General features: G+C 47.6%; 1 protein-coding gene across 2 annotated transcripts in view; it reads left to right on the top strand.

The window, feature by feature from the left end:
* Window positions 1-17,211, top strand: part of RMND5B (required for meiotic nuclear division 5 homolog B) — a 140,474-nt gene that overhangs the window by 103,228 nt on the left and 20,035 nt on the right. For both annotated transcript variants that reach the window (XM_078652734.1, XM_078652733.1), the window contains exons 6-9: window positions 5,300-5,466; window positions 6,136-6,301; window positions 6,993-7,095; window positions 7,207-7,361. In XM_078652734.1, coding sequence (XP_078508860.1) covers window positions 5,300-5,466; window positions 6,136-6,301; window positions 6,993-7,095; window positions 7,207-7,361 — 591 coding nt within the window. The remainder of the gene's footprint in view (window positions 1-5,299; window positions 5,467-6,135; window positions 6,302-6,992; window positions 7,096-7,206; window positions 7,362-17,211) is intronic.

The raw sequence follows: 17,211 nt of genomic DNA, 5'->3' as shown, positions 1-17,211 counted from the left end.
TCGGACCGTGTCACAGAACACCGGGTCGTCCAGCGTCTCCGGACGAAGTCTCCATGTGGGGACCGCCGATCTCGCCAGCTGCCATTGCACAGAAATCAGCAGTGGGTTATGGTCCGAGATGGTTCTAGATAAGTACTCAGTGTGCATCACCACCTGCGCTAGAGACTCACAACACAGCACCGAATCCAATCGAACATGCAGATCATGCAGCGCTGAGAAGTAGGAGTAATCTCGAGTTTCGGGGTGCTGCGCCCTCCATACATCCACCAAGCCCCACCTCTCCTGCCAGTCCCGTCTATGGGTCGCAAGTCTGCGCACTGGGGAGTCTACCAAAGGCGGGTGCGACCTGTCCAACAGCACATCCGAAATGGAGTTAAAGTCCCCCGCCAGCAGGATAGGGCCTGCCAAATAATACGCCAGTGAGCGCAATAAACCCTCAAAGAAATGCGCTTGCTCAGCGTTGGGGGCATAGATGTTACACAGCACTACTTCCCTTCCACACAGCCGACCCTCCGCCACTACATAACGACCCTCCGGATCTATCTTCTGACTCGTGACTTGGAATGGCGTGCCCGCTCTGATCCATATTAACACCCCCCTGGCAAATGCTGAGTAAGTCGTGCCAAACACCTGACCCCGCCACCTCCTCTGTAACGCCCCACATTCCTGCTGTGTCAAGTGAGTTTCTTGAAGCATTGCTATCTGAACGCCCCGCCTCACCAGGTAGGCATGTACCTTGTGGCGCTTAATCATAGTGCGAATACCCCGGACATTCCATGTGACACATTTCAAATTAGGTAACGTCCCCATAGTGCATCAATCCCAACAGTGGCGCACGCCAATAAATGTGACCCGCATCGCAGCAATTGTACAACCCCCTCAAAACATACCCCGCAACTCCCACCCTCCCCCTCCCCAGGACAGGGCCTAGTAACCCAGCTTCAGCCCCGTTCCAAACCGCAAACACCCAACACATCACACTAATCTGTGGTCGACACCACAGAAGACCTTAAGGGTCTGATGGGGACTATGGAGCCCCGAACCAGGACGACAGAGCAACCACCCCGCGCCCACAGCCCCGTACTGCTGATGCAGCCCCATACCTGGCAGTCCAATAGAAGTCAGGAGCGTCCAGGCCTTACAAAAAGTTCAGCGGCCACAGGCTTCACCCATTAAAGATACCATCCGACGTTTGTGGGGTTACCTCCGGCCCTAGCGCTCCCCCCACCTCCGAGTCCTCATCGCCAGTCTTCTCACCTTCACCCTCCGAAGCCGAGCCCCTGGAGGCGTCCTCTTGCTGCAAGCCCGTGATGGTCGCCGTGGCCTCCAACGCACTCCGTCTATCGGCCAGCATTTGCGCTTCCCGCTCGGCCCGTTGGCGCCTATTCCGGGAGCGGATGTGCTGCGACTTCCTGACCCTGACCGGCTGCTCTCGATCCCTGGCGGGCCTGTCTGCTCGATCCGTCCCTGCCCGATACAGTTCCAGCCAGGACCAAGCTTCATCGGGTGTTTGGAAAAAGTGAGTCCTGTCATCAACGATGACCCGCAGCTTGGCCGGAAAAAGCAAGGAGTATTGAATCCCCTCCTCTCTCAGCTCTTTCTTCATCGACAGAAAAGAAGCCCTGCTCCGCTGCACCTCCTGCGTATAGTCCGGAAATATCGTCACCTTGCTGTTGTCCACTTGGAAGGGCCCCCGATCTCTCGCCTTTTGGATCAGCAGATCCCGATCCTTATAGTGCAGCAGTCTGGCCACCATCGGTCGGGGCGGTCGGCCCTCCAGGGGAGGCTTCGCGGGCACCCTATGCGCTCTTTCCAGGGAGAAGAAGGGGCATAGGCCCTCCGGCGCCACCACCGTGCGGAACCAGTCCTCCAAGTAGGCCACCGCATCACCCTTCTCAATTTTCTCCGGAAGCCCCACCACCCTCACGTTGTTCCGGCGGTTGCGTCCTTCCGCGTCCTCCGCTCGACGCTCCAGAATCGCCAGTCGATGAATAACGTCATCAAGTTTATGCTCCGCCGTGACCACCGCCGGTTTCAGCTCCTGGAGCAGTTGTTCGTTGGATTTCACACGGTCAGAGAGCTTGGCGTGGTCCGCCCTCAGCAGGCCGAGCCCGGACGCCACCTGCGCAATATCCTGGTGCAGCTCATCCTTCGTAGCGGTGATCGCGGCCAAGATTGCATCAAGGCGAAGGTTTAGTCTCTGTTCTTGGGTTGAGGGCTCCGTTGGGACACCGCCATTCACGTCTTCCGGCCTCCGGCCTCCCCTTTCAGGCGGTTCGGCGTCACCATTTCCCAGCGCGGCCATCTTGCGTGCAGGTATTCAGCTACTCGAGCAGCCCCCTCGGACAATGGCCAGGCCCTCCAGAAATGCCCAGCGGAGTATCACCAATCCCCAGGTCAAGCGGGAACCGGCGGCGCCAGCCGTGCCACACTCACGGGCCTCCGACAATATCCAGGCCGGAAGTGCCCTCCGCGCTGCCCCACAGTCACCCAGGGAACGCCCGCAAAGCCCACCAGGGCCAGGGGGAGCAAGCTCCACTGAAGAGGTGGCCAGTGAATTAGGCAAGTTTCTGGGCAAGCTGAACTCACTGCCCCCGGCTACACTGGCCCCCGTGATGCACCCTGCGCGGTGGGGCCCAGCACCACGCTTGCAGCCCGGCGTATCCTTGCCCTTCACCGGGCGGGTCCCCCACCACAGACCGGGCCGACGGCCACTTCCTTGACTGTCCGTGTCCCGGGATGCTCAGGCGCCTTGGGCGGCCGCCTCCCCAGTGCTCCACCAGCCCACCGCACACCTCCGTGTCCCATAGGCTCCTACCGCGATCCAGCCAGTGGGTGGGCGGCCTCACAGTCCAACAGTGCCTCAGCCGGCGCAGCGCAACTCCAGGCTCCGCTCTCCAGCCGTTCTAGGGACCGGGTGGGGGAGGGGCGCCACTCTTGCCCGTAGATCCCCGCTGACCTCCTCCGCAACTCGGGGCCCGCTCCTATGGCCCACCGCTCTGCTCGCCGCCGCACGAGGGCCCCGCAGGAGCCTGCAGCTGCTCCGGTACCCCTCACTGCTCCGCTCCCGGAGCTTTCACGCAGTCGGCGCCGCCATCTTTCCTTTGTCCGCCCGCAGGTCGAGCCGATCACCAGGTCCTCCGGCGCTCACCAGCCAGGGTTCCGACCGGGGTCAAACGCTCCCCAGTAGGTCAGCGGCCCCTCCGGACCACGATTCCAGCCGCCAGGCGACACGGGGCGACAATTACCAGGAGGAAAGACGGGACACGGCGCGGAGCAACTCGCTCACGCAGCCATCCCGGTCGGCGCTGAAACCACGCCCCCCTCCCTTAGGTGACCGTTATGGCAGTTACTAGCCACCATTTTAGGAATCCTGTTCTAACAGTTGCTTTCTGTGAGGAAAACTAGGCCTTGGTAAAACAATAGGCCCAAGAAACACCTAGCCCCCACGAGAACACTGGAAAAATTCTGGTGGACGTTAAAAAAAGAAAATACATAACTGGATTCACTGGAATGCCAAAGGGGACAAAATAAATAATAATTGTGAGGGAACTCACAGGGGCAGACAGGTCTAACAGCCAGCTTCCTACAGTGAAGTCCAGTGTCATCTTTGGAATGCTAAGGGCTAGAGCTCAAATTCAGACATTTCAGGAATAATGGTGCACGGTGACAAGCGGATGCCAATGGGACACTACTCCGTTTCTTGGAAGGCGAGGCTCTTTCATATGTCTGGTAGTGGTTTTGAGCAAATTCAGTGACCATTCAGTTTCGGTGTATGTTTTTCAGCAGGTTCCTCGACCTTCTGGCCTCAAAGATGCTTTTGAGTCCGTTCTGATCAGACTGGCTGGAAGGTTCTTGTTTTCAGGCATCTCTTACTTACCCAAATGACCTAAATACAGCTTGATATCCTCCATATACTAGTTTTACTTCTCCATTTGATTCCAGGGCAGGTTGCAAAAAAGAAATGCTTGTCCAGTTTCCTCAGCCTAGTAAACTGCATTAAAGAGCATCCTAGGCTATGGGGATATTTTGCATGTTGTTGAAGGAGAAGTAGTGGGCTAAAGGGGCTAGGGTTTATTCTGGCCTGAAGCCAGGACAAAACAAAATACAAATCGAGCTGAAAATTCAAATCTTCCTCCAATGAAGACATTGCATCTCCCCAATCTTTCTGGAAGCTCTGAAGAGCATCTGTAGCAACTGGCAAAGCTAGCTATGTGGACTAGCTTGAAGTCAGTCTGTTGGACAGGGTCTCCTCCTTGCTGCAGGGCCACTAGTACAACACAGAACAAGCATTTGCAATGCAATAGGTCTCGCATTTGCGAGAGTTGAAGCTATTGGCATTGTAAATGACAATCTGCTTTGATAATTAACACATAAATAAAAGGCACTGTCATTTACAATGCCAGTAGCTCAAACTTTTGTAAATGCAAAACCGATTTAATTTCCCAAAAAGCTGCTGCCATTTTTCCTGGGCTGCTTGGAAAGTGAAAGCGTGCATTGTGTGCCGAATGTTGCAGGAAAGCCTGTCGTGCCTGCAGTAGGAGAAACTCTTTAAAGAAAATAGTGCTTACAAACTAAATAAAACCTACTGTGTAACAACAGAAGTAAAAGGGTCAGTCCTAATGGGAGGTTACAAATGAAGACCAGTTTGGTACTAATAAGGGACTAACGAGTCTATTAATGAATCAGAAGCCGACATTTACGAAGGACAATGACACAAGTCAATGACAAATAGGGGCGGAGAGTGGGCGTGGCTTCAAGTCCATACTCTAATACAGCATGCCTCGCAGACCAGCTCATGCGCTGCCCAGGCTCGCCTTAAAAAAGGAAAGACTGGGGTTTCTCAAATGACTAGCAGGAGCTGGCTAGAAGAAAAACAAGTGTACTTTCCCTCAGACTTCCGATATCCACAGGGTATCTGATGGCAAAAAGTAGGTTGCCATGTCCACTGGAAAGGAAGTGATAGCATGAAGGGAGACATCATTTTGTAATGTGGGGCTCATCGCTGCATATTTACCCTCAACTGTATGATACTTTTTGAATTTAGTCCTATCACCCTGCACTGCCCAAAAAGATTTTCAGCGAATTGAAAATCACAGGAAAGGCCAAGCAAAGTGAAATGGGGATGTAGTGGCACAGCTTTCCCAGTCATCCAATGATTTTTCAGCCTGTCACCTGATATGCCCAACCCATTGCAATGTAGCCGTACTTTCTCATCCCCTTATCTCTCTTGCTTTACTTTCGTCTCCCCAACTCCCCCTGTAGTGATGGCTCAACTCGCACTGTTTTGTGTTTGCAGATGGGCTGTGTCACACAGACAGCACTTGTTAGAACTGAACAGCTCCCTGGAGTTTAAACTTCATCGCCTACACTTCATCAGCCTCCTGGGAGGTGGAGCTCAGAAGCAGTTGGAAGCCCTCAGCTATGCTCGACACTTCCAGCCTTTCGCCAGGCTGCACCAGCGCGGTGAGAACTCTGGTGTGGAGGAGGGGCCAGTGGCTATCAACCTGACAGATGCGACACTTGGGAGGGGTTTGAATTTAGGATGAATGTAGCCACCTTTCTAACTATTAAAGGATCTTAGTCTATCCTGCTCAATGTGCAGTTTCCCACTCATTTTGTGCATGTTAATATTTGTGCATGGTAGTTTTTGGGTTACTTCTGATAAATGGGCATAATCATTGTAGACATGTATGTTTTTATGACATGGTTTTCCGTAATGAATTAGGAATTGATCTGTGTATGCTCTAGATTGTGGGCAGTATTCTTCGTGTGTTCTATGGACAACATGTAAATTGATTTTATTTATGGATTACCATTAAGATGTTGGGGTATATTGAAGGTAGCACTAGATAATGAGATTGTATCCAAGTTTGTAGGTAATACCTTGGGTTATTCGGGTGATAATTCTAGAGGTGGTTGTTTGGTCGTCATTGGTAATAGTGTGTTATCCAGAGTGGGTAGGTTGTAGTTGGTAAATAAATCTGTCGTTGAGTCACCATGGTAGAAGCATATAACCTAGGTGTGTTAGCGGGGTTGACCTCTTTAATTGCTTGTAAATGTGGGTGGTTGTTGGATCACTGTTAGCAAGTGCATGTTAGCTGTTTAGCTCACGTTTCTCTTTGCAATCCGCAGATATCCAAGTGATGATGGGCAGCCTGGTGTACCTGCGTAATGGAATTGAGAATTCTCCATATTCACATCTTTTGGACTCTGAGCGGTGGGCTGAGATCAGTGAGCAGTTCACGCGTGACGCCTGCGCACTACTGGGACTTTCGGTGGAGTCTCCTCTTAGTGTCAGGTATGGACAGAGCTTCAATTTACAGATTTCCTTTTGTCTGTCCTTTCACTCCGCTTCTATATTGAGTATGCCCCCTTCCAGTTCTGCCCTCTTTCTCGCCATCTGTCCTTTTTCTTTCACTGGCTGCTCTTTTTAAACCCTTGATTTATCTCCCCATCGATTTTGTTCTCGATTTCTTCTGTGTATTTTTATTTGTCCTTCATTCCAACTTGACCAGCAGACTTCTTTGTGCCCCTTCTCTCTTGCATCTTTACTTTGGCTCGTTACACTCCCCTCTAACTCATAGCCCTGCTTTAGTCCATGACTGTCCCTCTTTGATCAGCTCATGCTCTGGCACTTCATCATTGATCTTTCTCCCTCTGAGCTGTGCTCTCGCTCTCTACCTCTTTCGCGAACTGGCTATTGTTTCCTGTCCTTGCTGTTTTCCGCTCACACTTTTGTATCTGACTTTCTGCGACTAAGCCTATCCTACTCCACTTTGACCATGATCTCCTTTCAAGAACTGACTCCTCGTAGCCCTTCACCATGGTCTCCATTCTGCCCCTTTCTCATGTCATCCCTGTCTCCTTCCACTGTACTCTTATACCCTAAAGCCTCATTGTGCCCTGCTTTTTCAGTTTTCGTCTTGCCATTCAGTCCTTAAGTTCCTTCATTGTCTGTATAGGATGCCCTCACCTTTTCTTCTATGTAGTTTTGCTGCAGGGTCGGTGGCACTGCCAGTGCTTATGAACATCAAGGCAGTTATTGAGCAGAGGCAGTGCTCTGGAGTCTGGAGTCACAAGGACGAGCTGCCGGTGCGTTTTGCGTCTGCCTCTGCTTTTTGATCTTTGTAGATGTTTGTATCTGTTCCCTTTGTTGTTCTCTTGCCATCACAATACTAGTTTTATCTTTTCCTCTCTGGTCAGATTGAAGTCGACCTTGGGAAGAAGTGTGGCTACCACTCGGTGTTCGCCTGTCCGATCCTGCGGCAGCAAACATCTGATGCCAACCCACCCACTAAGCTCATGTGTGGCCATGTAATCTCCCGAGATGCCCTGAACAAGCTAATCAGTGGGGGCAAGTAAGTGTTTTTGGTCCCTCCCTATGTCCTCACTGGTTTTTGGTGAGCTCTTCCTTCCCTGCTCCTACACTACTGCTTTCTCTACCACTCCTCTGCCCTCTTGCCCCTTGAATTGCTCTCTACAACATACTCACTGTTCTGCCTCCACATCTCTTCTCTCTGCTCACTCAGATCCGGGGGCACTGGAATTATGTGGCAGTGGGGGACCAAATTATACGATAGCGTTGAGTATATAATGCAGCAAGGAAACGTAAACCGTGCAACACTGCTTTCCGTTTAAAAAAAAAAAAACGCTCTGCAGAACAGTGTAGTACATTTCATACTTAATATGTATTTATCTCTGTAGGAGGGACGTTAAATTGGATTGACAGAAGTTGTAATTTAAGTCTGAGCCCTGTTAAAATAACCAAAGTTCTGAGAACTGTGTCTATGGTGTAAGCATGATCTGGTGTCCCTAGAAAAAAAAGAGCAAAATAATGACAAAGGAATCATTCTAGTCATACTGTTTAAATCACATTTAAGTATTTATTATTTTGTTTCTTAATGCAGACCAAGGTCGTACCCCTGCTTATCAGTTGGGAATGATTACACTACCTGGGCAACAATCTACTAACTTTAAATGGCATATTACAGCAATCGACAGATGAATCTGAACTCTTAAGTTGCTACATTTTGTCAGCAGGAATCTTTTCTGGATTCACATGTTGTGCGTTATTCTGCCATCTAGTGGCTAAGTCCAGAATTGTCTTTGTAGTTCTTTTAGGCCTCTCCGGAGACAGCGCAATCGCTACTACTTGTAATACATTTTGTTAACTTAAAAGGAGCTTTTATCACAGCCATTACTTATCATTCGTTGGCTTAAATGTGACTTACTTGCTGGCTTTTGTTTGGTCGGTGTAGGCGGCTTCACTTTCTCTGTGCATTTCTCAATTCCGTGGACCACCGAGCAAATGCTGATTTGCACTGATTAATGTCTTTGGGAGTGTCCTTCTGCTGCTTATGCTTGCTGGCTGGGCAACCTTTTTGTTTCTTGTGTTTCTGGTGTTTTTGCTTTTAGTTTTCCATTCTCTCCCCATCTACACTTTGGTGCAGCATAATAATAGCGTTTTAAAAAAGCTGTTTGTAGCTTGTCCCCAATTTTATATAAGTATATGTCGGCAGCTTATTACTTTTGCTACTTGGATCAATTTGTAGCCATTACAAAACAATGGGGTTACCCAAAAGCCAGAGGAGCTGGGTGTACTTTGATTCAATCAACAAAATGGTCCCAACGGGAAACCTTTATAAAACAAAATCAATTCATATGGGCCAAAAAGTATTGTTCATATTGTAATTTATTTATAAAGTTTTATATATAGCGCAAACTTGATCCCGAAGGGTATCGGAGCGCTTTACAATTTGAGGGAAATGAAGGTAACAGATCAGTACATGAGTCAAATAGGGAATATACATAGGCATTGAATCAAATAGTGCACACATAAAAGACCAATTGTAAACCTGGGGTAGGCGAAGAATGGGCTAGTCGCTGAAGCATAATGACAAAGGGGAGCAAATACAATAGTAAAATACAAGCTTGACAACCAATATTGTAGTATGTCCGATGCGGTTAGAGCTGACAATCGCACCTCTTGTTAAGGTAAGAACTTATTCATGAGGAATCTTTTTGCTTCCAGTTTGAAAGCAACCTTGGAAGAGATTCTACGGACTTCCGGTGGAAGAGAGTTCCAAATTTTTGGTGCAGAGCCCAAGAAGGCTCTTTGGCATGTTCTCTTTTTGCGGAAGATCTTGGGTTTCAAGAGGAGGGAATTAGCACTCCTTAACGGTCTACCCCCTCCGGATAGTTCTAGCTTTTGCACCAGATAGTTGGGGGTTTTGAAGTGGAGGGCTTTGTAGTGGAGGGCTTTGTGCGATAAGCAGGCAATCTTTAGTTGAATTCTAGCTTCGTAGGGCAGCCAGTTTAGAGATTGTAGGACCGGGGAGATGTGGGCATTTCGCTTGGTGCCCGTTATCAATCTGGCTGCAGCATTCAATGATGCCTTTAGAGGGGCCAAAGTGTATTTGGGGAGGCCACATAGCATGGCACTGCCTTAGTCAAGCCTCGGTAAAACAAGCGCTTGGCCCACTTGCTTGAAATCTGCTTGAGGTAGGAAAGGTTTGGGATTCCGGAGTGTTCTCAGGAGGTGGTTAGCTCCCTTGAACACATTGCTAATATGAGTCTTCATATTCAGATGTTTGTACAGGGTGATTCCTAGAGATTTAGCTGAGTCAATAATGCAGGGGAGCAGTTGAAGGCGGTGAGTTGGTTCATCCAGAGGTCAACATTAGGAGTGTGTTTCGGGGGAGAAATGAGGAGGTATTCTGTTTTGGAGGTGTTTAGCAGGAGGTGGTTCTCAGTTAGCCAATGTTGAGTAGTCAGTAGGGTGGAGTTGAGTGAAGTGATATTATACGGGGAGGAGATTTTCAGGTAGAGTTGGGTGTTGTCTGCATACATATGGAAGCGAATGTCCATGGATTTTAGTACATTAGCTAATGGTTCCAGGAACAAATTGAAGAGAATGGGAGATAAGGAGGACCCTTGGGGAACCCCCATGGTGACTGGGGATGGCTAGGAGAGAGTGTGGTTCGCCGTAACTCTTTGGGACCTGTGCTGGAGGAAGGACGAGAACCATTGCAGCACCTGACCAGAGAGGCCTATCCTTTGCTCCAGAATATTTAGGAGGTTGTTGTGATTGACAGTGTCAAAAGCAGAAGAAAGGTCAAGTAGGATTAGGAGGCAGGATTAATTTCGATCAAGCATTATTAGGATGTCATCCATCACATGAGTGAGAGCCGATTCAGTGCTGTGCCCACTATGAAAGCCAGATTGGTATTGGTCCAGGAGATGGAAATTTTCGATGTGCGCACATAGTTGTGACTGGACCCATTTTTCCAGGAGTTTGGCTAGTGTGGGGATGCTAAAGAGAGGGTGGAAGTTGTTAAGATCTGCACTGTCTGCTGTAGTTTTTTTTTAATATAGGTGTTACCTGGGCCTCTTTTAGGCATTCTGGGATCGTACCTTGTGACAGAGATGCATTGACGATCTTTGTCCAGAAGGGGGAGATTGTATCCTTAATTGCTTTGAAGATTTTGGGTGGTAAAGGGTCACTGAAGTGATTAGATGGGTTGATACTCCGAAGAACCTTTTTGATATCCTTTTTATTTAGGTTGGTAAAGGTGTCCCAGGAAGCGTTGTGCTTGATACCTCAGCTACATGGAGCAGCCTTGTCTGGTAAGGCCAGGGGGGGTGCCGGATCATTGGGTATTAATAGAGCCCTCCTGATTTCTAGATCAATGTTAATAAGCCTAGTTTTCTCAGTAAAAAAGTCTGCCAAGTTATCACATGAGGGAGGACTGACATTCCGAAGCGGATCGGTTAGGGGCTACCACAGATTATTGTTTAACCAATTCAAACAGTTTCCTGGGTCGATTAGCCGCTTGGTTAAGGTGGGATCTTAAATATTCTGCCTTGGCTATCTTGATTTGTTTGTTATAAAAGCTTCTAGCTGATCTTAGAATTTTTAGATGGTCCGTGGATGGAGTGTATCTCCAGGAGCGTTCGATGGCCCTTAAATTGCGACGTTCCGAGTTTAGGTGCATTTTTTATCGTCCATGATGCTAGAAATAGAAGAGTTATAGAAGTCTGTGAGTGCATGGACTTCGTGTAAGTCCACTTGAGGAGAGAGGGCACGTTTACAGCGGGTTGGTAGGTCAATGGTATTGATTTCTCGGAGGTCTCTTCTCCAGATCTTTGGTTTAGTTGTTTGAACCTTACTCTGAGATACCTCCGAGTTGATATGGAAGGCAATTATGTGATGGTCCGACAAATCACAGGGTATGATGGAGTCCAATGTGATGGTGTGTCCTTTGGAGATAAGGTCAAGAGTTTCCCCTTTTACTGTGGGTAGGCTGGTCACAATGTTAAACCAAATCGTGATCCTTCAAGAAGGAATTGAGGCAAGCTACAGCTTGGTCATTAAGGTTTGACCAATGAAGGTTAAAGTCCCCATGGTAGATGTGGGACTGGACTGAATCCACATTGTCCGAGATGATTTCCATTAATTGTTCAATGAAAGGGAGGTTGTCGCACAGGGGCTGTGATAGAATGTATGTAGTTTGCAAACCAGCTGATTGTTACTGGAGATGTTGAGGCAAAGGTATTCACAGGTTAATGGAGAAGAGGACTCTGAGAGGGAGACCGCAAGCGTATTTCGATGTATACAGGCTAGGCCCCCTCCCAGCTTCTTTACTGTATCCAGACGAATTATGTCATGGGTGGGGGGAACCAAGAGGTCTAGAATCGGAGTGGACGAGGGGTTGAGCCAAGTTTCTGTGAGGATAATGATATCTATCTCATTATGTTGTATGAGGTCGAAGATCTCAGAGGCGTGTTTGTTGGCAGGCCTACAGTTGAGTAGCATGTATTTGAGTTAGCCGGAGTATTGGGGGGGGAGGGGGGGGAGGAGGGGAGAGTCTAAATAATGACCCTAAAAGTGATCAAAGCAACAAGTAAAAAAGAGAGAGAAAGAGGAGACAAAACAAACAGAAATGCAATAAAATCGATATATTTTCAAAAATAGTAATATATACACATTGGTTAAAGGAAAAAAGTAATGAATTTAGAGATATGGATACAATTGGCTGTTGTGGAGAGGAGGCACCTCCCTGGATAGTATCTTTTTACTCTGTTTGGTAGGGGCGCTGGTCCATGACCCTGAACGCTTTAAAAACTAAAAACTCACAGGTGCAACACCTTTTGGGTTTTCTTCTTCTTTTTTCAATTTTTTTTTTTTTATAAGGTGGGCGGCATTGACCATTTGGTGTCTGTCCATCCCTCTGTGATGTCAGATACCTGGCCCGGACGCCGCTTTGCGTCGTCACCAACTTCAGATTTTTTTTTTCTGCCATTGGGAATGGTTACAGAGCGAGAACACAGAAGATTGTTGCGGAAAAATCAAAGTTTTCTTGAGTGATTATCACTGAAACCAAGAATCCTGAAGGAAAACCAAGGTTTAGAGCAGGGTCGGAAAGACATTGACCTCAAGGGTCAGAGAATGTACATTGGGGATAGAGCATAACGATTTACATTTGGTCCTAAGAACCATCACAAGTTTGGACAGAAAGGCAGCCATGAGGTTTGTAACGTTTGTCTATTTAAGGACAACAGCACATAGGGCTGTGTCACATAAAGAGAGTTTCAACCCAAGGCCCTGAAAAAGATGGAGCAACAGAGGTAGGCTCATTATGCCATGGCACATTTGCTAAGAATGTTGCCGAAGGACCATGGGCTGGCCAGCGACAAGGAAAACCCAGAGGAAGCAGAGATAGTACAGTGAGAAGGCTCCAACATATAAGAGGGGTCAAAATGGAGAGGGAGGAGTCATCGAAGGACAGAGTTTAAGAAGGCCAGGTAACGCAGGACAGAGTAGAGCTGAGCTGAAGCATTCAGTCTTAGTTTACTCCAAAATAAAGACAACACAGATAAAGGGTAAGCACAAACAAAAGGAACCCCGCGGTTTCATGTCAAAAGACACCATTGGCTTAAAACCAGCCTTGACTCCGAAAGGTGATCTGGAGCGTGTGAAAAACAAAGTACCCTGAGAGGAGGCCTTGGCACCGAAGAGGAAGAGGTTGATGTCGAACAGAGAAAGCTGTTCACATCGAGAGCAAGAAACTAAGGCTCCGAGCCAAAGTGGAAGTTCCTATGATTCCCTCAAGGGCTACTGCATTCACCCAACAGAAAAAGAGCAAGTAGATCTAGAACCTCTGTCAACACCAGAGCCCCTAGAGGAGAAACACAAACTTTTTTCAAGAAGCGGGAAAACACTGAAGGTCAATTTGGTCAAGGTTTTTTGCAAGACTCTGAGGAAGAAGGGTGGCCGAACATAGAAAGCTATTTAACAGCCTCTCCCCACACCGCCCCCCACCCCAAAGAAGGGATGGACACCTAATCCCCTCACGCCCACCCCACCGATTTCTTTGCAGTGTACACCATCTTAGTTGAAAGGGCAGTGGGAACAAATGGGGTGTAACTAAAGCAGGAACAGACTGAATTGTGTTTTCTCCTGGAAAACCTCCTCCCAGCACAGGAGAAAAAAAGTTCCTCACAATACTTCAGAGATTCCTGGATCAAGGACAAGAGGCCTTCAGGCGAGCAGCTGCAACCAAAGCTTTACACTGTGGGTGTAAAAAAACTACAGGCACTCCTCCAAAGATACACCTTACAAAAAAGGGAATGTGGGGCCAGACTCTATCTTTGTGGCCACTACACAAAAAAGAGCCATGCTCGCAGTACCACCCCCCCCCCCCCCCCAAACCGAGCGAGGGGTGAAAAATTGAGGTGGGTGACCACACAATGGGACATCGCAGACTCTAACGCCCTCGTTAAAGATATGATTAGCAGCAGTTGGAGGAGCTGATGCAACCCCTCGCAGAGCTGTACGAAGGCAGGGCAAATAAACATATCCAGGAAGGCAAAGTAATTTCCAAGACCTGCTCCAAGTCAGTACTGGAAGTGGCAGATACAACAAGCAGACAGCTGTGCGAGGGCACCACCGTAAGAAGATCTGATTGGCTAAGAATCTCAGGATTCAAGCTGGGGGTGCAGACAGAGGTTCTAAATGTGCCTTTAAAAGTTGAAAAACTATTTAGCCCAGCAGTGAATGCCTTGCTGCAGAAGATGAAAAAGGGCAGTGAGACTGCAAAAGACATGAGGTCCCCATTTCAATTGGCCCTTCCGAGGTGGGTCAGTACAAAGACCACGAACCCCAGTAAGGAGAGGATGAGAACCAGTCATCACATCTAACGCCAATTTTGTGCTAGAACCCAGCTCCTAAAGCGTACCATCTCAGTAGCAATACCACAGCAAGACAGCTCTTACAAGGCAGAGCGAATGGAAGAGGTGCCCCTATGTTGAGAAGCAGAGCATCCAAGCAAGTGATCTGGCCCTACCTAAAGCTGAACACCCACCGGTAGGGGGCATAATTGAAGGCTTTCTCAACAAATGGAAAACTATCACCTTTGCAAAATGGACTCCAAATGCCATCCACGATAGCTATTGTATAGATCCCCACCAAACTGACTGCAGCCACCCCAAAAGGTCAAGGACCTCTTAAACCTGCATTAGAAAGGGTTCCAAAAGATCAGGAATACCAATCCGTCTGCTCTGTTTATTTCCAAGTACCAAAACCGTACAACGCATTCAGACCCATTCGGGACCTGTGTGCCTCGAAAAATTTATAAAGATGTGAAGGTCTAAAATTGTCAATCCACACCCGTAGAAGGAGGTTATTATAACAACCCTAAATCTCAGGGATGCCTGCCTGCATGTGCAGATGAACAACAGACTCAAGAAGTTCCTGAGGTTTGTTGTGGACAAGGTACAATACCATTTCCGATTTCTAGGTTTTTGGGATAAAATGTGCACCAAGGGTATTCACAAAGTGCCTCACCTTAGTTGCGGCAAACTTCAGAGGACTAGGGATATGTCTCCTCTTATCTAGATGACTGGCTAGTAAAGGCAATCTCGTTCACACAGTGCCTGGAGAGCATAACCACTGTCATACAAACACAACACCGATTGGAGTTCGCCCTAAACATAGAGAAATCATCACCAGTGCAAGAGAGAGAGAAAAGACATTCATGGAGGCTAGACTAAACCTGACGGAGGCAAAAGCATTCTGAATCTCCAAAAGAATCTTCGCACTGACAGAGCAGGCTCCCCTTTACCAGATGGGACAGTGGGAAGCTAATAGGCATGATGGCATTGTGCATACTCCAACACTACATGCACATAAGATCACTCCCGGAATGCTTACTGTGTCTGTGATCACAGTCAACCGGGAGTAGGGAGGATGTTGAGGTTGACACACAGAAAGCATAGAGGGATATTTTGTGGTGGAGTACAGGAAACATCATAGTGGGCAGGTCTTTCAAACTCCCAACCCCTCAGTGATCATTACAACAGACTCATTCTACACAGCAGGAGATTAATCATAAGGGGCCTACAGAGCATGGAAGAGCCTGTATAACATATAAACACACTAGAACTGAAAGCAGCTACCTTGTCACTGAAGGCCTTCCAGAAACATGTCAATGGGAGATCAATCCATATTCAAATAGAACCTTTTATATGTCAACAAACGAGGAGGAACAAGATCACATACTATCCTAGTCAGCGCAGGACATATTGAGATGCGCCATTCAGAGAAGAATAACATTAATAGCTGCCCCCTTAACCAGGAGTCCAAAACTTGGAGGTAGATGGGTTAAATAGGCAGACTTCTCACAAGAGTGGGAACTGAAGCAGCAAAATAGAAGAACTCTTTTACAAACTGGGAAAAGTACAAGGAAACACAAAATGCCTTGGCCACCAGGGACACTCACACACTGTTGCGGGGGGGATGCTCTGTCAATAGACAGGTCAGGGACATTTACATATGCCTTTCCCTCCAGTTCCAAATAGGACACTTGTTTTAAACAGATGCTAACAAGTTTCCATGCCGTTAATCCTCATTGCCTCTCAGTGGGCCAGACATTCATGGTTCTCCTATCTGGTGGAGATGGCACTAATCAGGGTGATGAAACTTCCACCTCATCTGAGCTTGTTAACAATGTAAAGGAGCCAAGTGTACCACCCAGAGCGAACATACCTCAGCCTGGCAACATGGTTACTGAGGACTTAGATTTTGGGCACCTAGGTCTCCCATAAAGAACCATGAGGTTCTTGAGCTAGGAGAGGTACACAAGGAAATTCTACAAGGGGAAGTGGAGCAGGTTCAGACAATAGTATAATAGACTAACACTGCAAGATAGGTGGACACAAGACATGGTGGTCAAGTACCTCACCTCATGAGAGTTTCACATACACCTCTCTTTTTGCCATTCATTTTTAGTGGGATTTTGGGGATTTAAGAAGCATTTTACATAATATGCATCTGTTACGGATCTGAAGTATAAATTATCAACTTGAATAACAAAAGCGGATCTAAAGTATAAATGAAAAATTCTTCGACTCCTATTCTCTTGTCATTTATAGTTCCAGACATGGGAAGTGCTGCACTCTAAGAGTATATGCCTCTCTTAAGGTTCACCTCTTTACCATAGTAGCCTACATTAGAGGGGTTATAGGAAGAGGTTTCCTCAATCAAGACTGTACTAGAAGGGGCGAAGAGGGTGACCCCACCAAGGTCAGTGCCCAAACCACTATGAAATGTGAGCCCAGTGCTAAAACAACTTGTGAAATGCCCATTCAAACTAAAATAAAGCAGACCTATAAAGCCTAACACTCAAAACAGCCTTCTTGATGGGGGCCACATCTTTGCGCAGAGTGAGTTGCAAGCACTGTCAACACACAAACCCTACTTAACAAATACACATGAACAAAGTGATAATGAGGACAAGTCTACAATTTCTGCCAAAAGTCAACGCCCATTAGCATGTCAGGCGTTGCAACTACCAGCTTTTTTTTAAGCTCCAAAAGCGTAGGACTAGGAAGGGCAGTCATGTACTACTTACAAGAAACAAGATAAATCGGGGAAAGTAAACCAATTCTTTAGTCCTACTTATCAGAAGACAAAGGCTCACCGGTCAGCCAAGGGACCATTTCAAGGTGGATAGTTTAAACAACCCAGACTTGCTACAAAACAGCCAGTATTGCTCTAGGACAAAGACCAAGAGCAAACTAAACAATGAAAAGAGGGGCCTTGCTCATTTGAAAAAAGAAGAACTGTAGCAAACAGATTACATCTTATATGCCATATCCTATAAGGTGGACTTCTGTATCAATACAGTACACATGACAACACGGAAAAAC

This window comes from Lissotriton helveticus, chromosome 7 (genome assembly GCF_964261635.1).
Source record: "Lissotriton helveticus chromosome 7, aLisHel1.1, whole genome shotgun sequence".
NCBI classification, from domain to species: domain Eukaryota; kingdom Metazoa; phylum Chordata; class Amphibia; order Caudata; family Salamandridae; genus Lissotriton; species Lissotriton helveticus.
Note: the sequence above shows the minus strand (reverse complement) of the source record. Positions and strands in the feature narration are given on the sequence as shown.